Source organism: Palaemon carinicauda, chromosome 11, assembly GCF_036898095.1.
Source record: "Palaemon carinicauda isolate YSFRI2023 chromosome 11, ASM3689809v2, whole genome shotgun sequence".
Classification (NCBI taxonomy): domain Eukaryota; kingdom Metazoa; phylum Arthropoda; class Malacostraca; order Decapoda; family Palaemonidae; genus Palaemon; species Palaemon carinicauda.
Genome location: NC_090735.1, coordinates 90605725 through 90612811, shown reverse-complemented (window position 1 = coordinate 90612811; position 7087 = coordinate 90605725). Strand labels below are relative to the sequence as shown.

The following is a 7087-nucleotide window of genomic DNA, read 5'->3' as shown; positions in this document are numbered from 1 at the left end:
GACCGTCTGGAAGGTGGTTTGCGGCTGGGCTACCATTTGAGGCACTGTAGCCATGGTCACGGCTGGAAGTTGTGCAGGTCTATGTGGTCTCTTTGCCTTTCTGTTCTTAGGCTGGGGACCACTGTCTGAGGAAGATTTCCTTTTTGAAGACATGCCCCACTTTTGGAGAAAGATCCTATTTTCCATGGCGGCTTTGGCAATGACTTCTTGGACCAAATCTCGTGGGAAAAGGTCTCTCCCCCAGATGCATGATGAGATCAGCTTTCTAGGTTCGTGTCTTACCGTTAATGCAGCAAACACGTGCTCTCTACAGGTCCTCCTTGACCTGACAAAGGCATATGAGTCCTTCACAAGGGTACCCATGTGGGACTTAGCTAAGACCATGTACATGTCTGGGGTATTAGTTAGGCTTGCACACATTTCCAGGCAGTTCTGATGAGACAAGGAAGCGGCAAGTCTTTCTTTCGTCTCCTGTTCCCTTCTCAAAAGATAGTCTGGCAACTTTGGAAGGTTCTCATTAAACTGCTGGCCGGCTATCTCCAGATCCAACTTTGAGACGGAGAAGGTTAGATGTACCTCTTTCCACCTCTCCTCGCAGGTGGGCATGGCTAGAGATAATGGTTTGTATTCCTCTAGAACTGGGCAGGGTTTGCCCTCTTCAACTGCTTTCATGACACAGTTAAGGGCTTTCACCAAAAAGGGGAAAGCCCTGGAGGAAGGAGCAATGAAGGTTGGGTGCTTCTTGCTCAATGCTGAGACTTTGGAGTTGGTATATCCGGCTCCTTTCAGGGTCTTGGTCAGGATGGCTTGTACCTTGTTATGTTCGAGGACAATGAATTCCTTAGGTACCGTCTCTTCGCGGGATGCAGGTTCATCTCGCAGTCTCACGTAGCAATCTGGGTACGCTGAAAAGCTGGGCCAAAATGGAAGATCTTCAAGGGGTTTGGCCCCCAGCTTCTCGGAGATATAAAGCTTCCCATTCATCATGGGCATGTGCTCCGTATACCTCCAGGGGTTCGTTTCGGAACAGTGAGGGAGGTCAGATACTTTAAGGGGCTTAGCAGAGCCCCTGGAAGCGCCAGGGCATATCCCTTCTTGTACCTCTCTCTTCGTCTCTTTGAGATCTTTCTTTATCTCTTCTTGTTCCTTCCGGAACACTGCCAACATCTGCTGGATTGACTCTAGGAGCACCTCGCTCCTGTTGACCTGTGTAGTTGGTTGGGGAGCTGGGGGCTGAAGAGGTTGACGGCATAGGTTGATATGCCGTCACAGTGAACTGAGGGTCCTCAGTCACCGTCGAAACGGATCCTTCTTCCTCCGTTGGTGGTTGAACCACTTCTTTTTCAGGGCCTTTTTGCAGTAGGTCTTGTTCAGTGTCAGTGGACACCTCCGACATCTGTTCTTGATGGATGTCCATGCCTTCAAGTGCCTTATTGATATCCACGTCCATTTTCAGTTGAATGAAAGGAGGCTGGACCTGTTCCTGGGGCACTACCACACTGGATTGCGCCTTAGGGAACAGAAGGCACCTAAGAGATCCGTTAGGTAGGTAAGGTCCCGGAGAGTTCTTCCAGAACCCTCTTACCTACTTACGAAGGGTTTCCCTTGCTGTATCCCTTGCCTCCGTGGTGGCAGAGATATCTTCTCCTAAGCCGTTGGTCAGCAAAGGGTGAGCAGTTGGAGCAACCCTTCGGGTCCCAGTATCTCAGGGATCCAGATACGATGCAGCAGGGGGCATGAGACCTGCACATTGTATGCCCACAAAAGTCCTTACTTATGTTGTTTGCTGAATACAACTTCACACGTCACCATTGGCCCCTCCTGTAAAGGAAAAAAGGTGAAATAAGTATACAGTTGTTTATATCATTGATATAAATGCATACTTTTAATAGTAACACTTACAATTATATTCAATAGCTTAGGATAGTAAGCTACAAAGGAAATAGGAAAGACGCATATCTGTGTTTCCTTTCCCAGGCAATTGCTGAGACCTCCGTCAATATTAATATCTAAATTCCCTATAATGGAGAATAAAAGGTGGAACGACTCCCGTACGTAGAGCCGGAGTTAGTGAATATTTATACTAACTTCTCCACCTGTAGAATATTAATACTGAACGGTGTTTATAAGTGTTCCGATGATCAAAGGATTCATCAGGATGTTGAGGGATTACTTCAACCTCAACATGTTAAGCAGTCCCAACAATAGACTTTGATAGGATACACAGAGTATGTTAGAAATACTTGTACTACTGTATTGTTGAATACTGTAGTTTTACCAACTACTGTATTGTTGTATACTGTAGTTTTACCGGTATACTACCGGGGTTAGGCTAGTACCTGGCAGCACTAACTGATAGAAAGAGAGAAAGAATGGAAAGGAGGATCTCCTATTATTATGGTTTACCACAATAATTGGAAGTATAGGAGGGCTACTGCCGCCTACTGTCTCCTTGCCAGAATGAGAGTTCTAATGGAAGGGGAGGAATGCATCTGATTCTAGCATCCATCCATCCACAACTTTTTCTGCCGGCTGTACTGCCGGTTGCAAGGTTTGTGGATGGCAGGCCAAGAAAGGGCTGAAGAATTCTCAACAATATATTGGGTTTCCCATCGGCAGCCGTCATGGCCGGCTCAGCCTTTTCCCCCCGGGGCATTCACCTCCGGTAAGAGAAGGACATAAGAAGGAAGTGGCCGAGGCAGCAACCTAACCGCCGCTGGTAGGGTTCCGGCCGGCAACGCAGTCAACCCGGCAACGCAGTCAACCCGGCAAGCCAGGATGACTCTCAGAATATCGGTGAGAGAATGCTGTGACGGCTAGGCCGACACTAAAGGACAGAGGAGGGAGGGGAAAGGGTCTTATAGTACACAGGGGAGAAAGGCAGCGGCAGGTGTGCCGCATACTTTCAGCTGTAAACTAAGGAAGCATGGCTTCCTGTGCCGATGACGTCAGCAGAGGAACAAAGATTCCCTTGTCAGCGACATTGTCGGCTGCAAGACAGTACACCCTGAGCTACAATCTTACTTCAGAGCCGGGATACTCGGTGGCAAAGAAGACAGACGGTGTAAGACTATCTAAGTCAACCTGGAGTTTACAACTCGACGGCGATGACGAAAGATAGGGGATGCCGCCTGTAATGGTGGCGGCTCAGGGAGGGAGGAAGGGTTTAGCCTCTTTTCTCTAAAAGAGAAAAATATCGAACCTTATCCATAAATTCTAGGGGATATATGTTCCCATTTGAATTAATAAGGAACGATATGGTGAGGTTAAACAATGGGAATTACTTTACTAACGTATACATAACGAGTTAGGCTAGCCTAGTTAGGCTAGCCTAACTCTGGTGGGGACCGCGGCCAAAGTTGGTACCACCGGGGTCCCCGCCGTATACGAAAAGTAAAGATACATATCAGAAGAGGAATAATTAAATAGTATGCAATATCTTCACTAGTATAATTTACCTAACTAGCTAGAAATTTTTTTTATAGCTAAATACCAGGAGTGGCGCATTACTGACGAAATAAAATGTATTTATGAAGAGCGACAGCGGTCTCAAAATGGCCGCCTCCGGTGTCAGCTACGCTCAACCAAACACACTTAAATTATACGAATTTAACTGTGAGAAGGGAGCCTTAAAATTATACACAGGAAAGATTAGATACTCAACTTTCCAGAGGATGAAGATGCTGAGGATTGCATGATAATATTTCAAAATCCGTAACAAACACCAGGAATAGCGTGGGAGCGCATTTAGCTTAGATGCTACAGATTAAAGGAATGATGGGCCTAGTAGTACGGAGAGGAGGTCCACCAGATACCTTGATAACGGCTCCCCTTTCGTTCGCCACTCTTCCCCCTCAAAGAGTTAAATCTATTCGGGGTGAAGATTGCTATGTGTTGTATAAAAAAAATACGTCCCCTGATATTATGCGATATCCTTAAAGCTATATTAAGGATACTTGCGCCAGGCATTAGAATTCTGGAGACCTATGGTTAATTCTCTGGGAGTATAACTGTAGCAAATATCCCTTAGAAAGCTACCTAAAGGAACCTTCCATCAGGACGACAAGGTTGAGCCCAAAAACTACTTCATTACAACTACTCTCTACTGGCCCAGGCCTTAAAACATCTAACTCTACACTACTTAACATCAACTCATCATCTCTATCCACATCAAGTAAATTAGCAGGCTTTGATGCAGACCGAGTCATAACAGCCACGGGACTAGCATTTACTGATAATATAGGGAACAGCTTCCGTCCTTCACTATTCAGCATATCATTTCCCAAGATACCATCAATACCCAGAATAGGTAGACTATCCACCACAGCCAACTCAGTGACGCGATCATATCCTGGAAAAGACATGCGGACATTAACCAAAGGAGCTGACATAACTGAATCCAGAAAACCTCCCAACAATACAAAATTTCCAGTATATTTTTCGAAACCATTTAGAACCCTCTTCAGGACTAATGTCCTGGCAGAGCCAGTGTCCCTAAAAAACTTCACCTGGAAACACGAGAGTAAAAATCAACTTTCCAGGCCACACATATTTGTCATACTTGACTCATGATTGGGGATTAGAAACATTAGGCTTACTACTATTTACTGAACTACTACCTACTACAGGTCTGTCTACAGGACTACAGCTACTAATCTCTGACTTATCACTAGCCAAGGCTACAGGACTTAGATAATTTCGTTCTAGGTACATCCTACGAGCATTACACTGGTTTTGGAAATGCCCGGGCTTGTTGTACCAAAAACAGCTCCTATTCCCATTATACCTGTTATTTCCCCCCACCTGGGAAGTCTTTATTAGCAAAAATTTTAGGGGGAGGAGGACCTCCTTAGACTCTACCCACATCCCTATCACCTGAAAAAGAATTAGAATTAATATTACCACTTTTGTGGATATGGGGAGTCGATGAGGAGGTTTCCCTTCTCCTACCACTTTTAGGGGAGCAAGATGTTTGATTATTTAAAGTTTTATCATTAAAACTACCACTACCTGATCGATGAGTCAATACAAACTCATCTGCTAACTGAGCGGCACTACTCAATTTCACACTTTTTACCTCCTCCAGGTGAACTCTCAACTCCCTGCTACAGGCCTTCTTAAAATCCTCAAGGAGCAACAGTTCACGTAACGCAAGTCAATCTGACGACTTTTCAGCCAGTCGTCGAACTGTTCCTCCGTAACACGGGCAAACTCCACGAAAGACTGAGCAGGGTGTTTCGTATAGTTAAGAAACTGGAGGCAGTAGGCCTCAGCGGCCAAGTCGTAAGATTTTAAAATTAAGGCTTTTACCTTCTGATAATCCCGAGCTACTTCCTCCTCCAAGGCATTATACACCCGCATTGCCTTGCCCACTAACCTACACTGAATTAACACGGTCCACATTTCTGTGGGCCAAGACAATCGGGAGGCCACACGCTCAAATGCCTTGAAGAACTCAGGGACATCCTTTTCATCAAACACCGGCACCAATTTTAGTGCAGCACCTATATTGAACCAATCTTGGTAGGTATCTTTAGGGGAACTTATCAAATTGGCCCCCTGCAACCTAGCCATCTCTATTTTTAATTTCACCCTCTCCAACTCATGACACCTTACCCGCTCGTTCTCCTCAAACTCCATTTTGTGCAATTCTATACGTTTACAAATCAGGTTGTATTCCTTCTCCTCCTTGGAATCACTCAACGCATTAACAGGGGATTGCGACTTGAAGGGTACAGAATCCGGGGGGTCAAAAACGGATTAGAGGACACATTAATCGGAACCTGGGGAAAATTTGCTGGACCCTCGTAAATGGTACCTACTACAGAAGGATCCTCAAACAGAGTTAGATCAGCCCTCATACTTACTTTGTCCTCTTCGAAACCCTCACTCGAACTCTCCTCACTATCCCCTATTACCTCACTCTCACTCCCTGAATGTTCAGCTTTAGCTAATTCGTGTTTTAATTTATCCCTAACTAAAACCAACATCTCTGCTCTGGTTTCCGCTGTCTTCCACGGAACACCCAACCACTTAGCACACTCAACTAATTGTTTCTTACTTAGCAGGGCCAAATACTTTAGGCAATCAGCTAACCCGGAAAACTCAGCTGGATAAAAAATAAATCCCATTTTGTAAAACAAAAGAAAATATTCAAGGGAGAACGGCAATACTAAAACAAAAACAGTAAATATTGAAGAGTCCACCTGAGTGTCGCTCCACCGACCAAAATACCGGATACCCTGAGCTCTCTATCCTGTCACAGTCGCCATATATGTTACGACCCTTATCGAGCCGTGGTGCAAGTTCTTATTGCACGATAAAGGAGGTCAGTGATATAAATAACATTCGGTATAAAAATTGGTCAGTGGAAACGAAAACACTTGGGAAAACTTAACAATATTTACTAACAACAATTTGTAGAAAAGCCAACCTTGTGACTACCTAACAATTTAACAACTTAACATTAAACAAATAACAATTAATAATTAATAACTAATAATTAACAATTAACTACATGAACATTTAACCAATTAATAATTATCAATACTCCAACGGGAAACACCTCACTCAACGAGAGGGAGTCAAACATTTAGTATATTAACCACACAATTGATAATTAGCAAAATCCCAAAATCCCCCGACGGGAAACACCACACTCTAAACTAGAGAGAGTCAGAAAAAAAAACTTAAAAACTAAAGAAAAAAAAAAACACTAAATACATAAATGTTCTCACACTCTTTGAGACTGGCGAAAAACACCCACAGCTAAAAGCAAGGTAGTGACTCCAAAGACACTCAGCTACCGTAAGGAGTGCAGTTCGGCAGGATCCCTCATAAAAGGGAGGAAATGGAGTCCCAATCCAAAAAAAAGGTTAATTATGGCTCCTACCTGGCAACTCTCTCCCTACATGACACCACGAGCTAGGCTCCTGCAGCTGACCCTGGCGAGGATGCGTCGACAGGGGTGTCTCTCCCGAGTTCACCTCAAAGCTGGGATTTCTGCGTCGGCTCTGCGGACAGCAGAAGAGAACACACAGGAACCGCAAAACACCACAGGTGGTAGAAATGCACCTGCTAAAAGGCG

The 7087-nt window shown here is 44.7% G+C and overlaps 1 protein-coding gene across 1 annotated transcript; it reads right to left on the bottom strand.

Annotated features, from left to right (window-relative positions):
- Positions 1-1770: 1770 nt before the first annotated feature.
- LOC137649377 (uncharacterized) lies at positions 1771-6131 on the bottom strand. The gene is made up of 5 exons (XM_068382360.1): positions 5919-6131; positions 5146-5724; positions 4609-4875; positions 4086-4508; positions 1771-1821 (listed from the first exon to the last, which is right to left on the bottom strand). The coding sequence occupies exons 1-5, from the start codon at positions 6129-6131 to the stop codon at positions 1771-1773; spliced, it is 1533 nt and encodes a 510-aa protein (XP_068238461.1).
- Between the last annotated feature and the right edge of the window lie 956 nt (positions 6132-7087).

Coding starts and splice junctions, on each gene's coding strand:
- LOC137649377 (XM_068382360.1), bottom strand. CDS start 6,131: ATGGGATTTATTTTTTATCCAGCTGAGTTTTCCGGGTTAGCTGATTGC. Junction 4,509..4,608: donor CTGTAGTAGGTAGTAGTTCA/GTAAATAGTAGT, acceptor TCGTGTTTCCAG/GTGAAGTTTTTTAGGGACAC. Junction 1,822..4,085: donor TAGAGAGTAGTTGTAATGAA/GTAGTTTTTGGG, acceptor TTTCCTTTACAG/GAGGGGCCAATGGTGACGTG.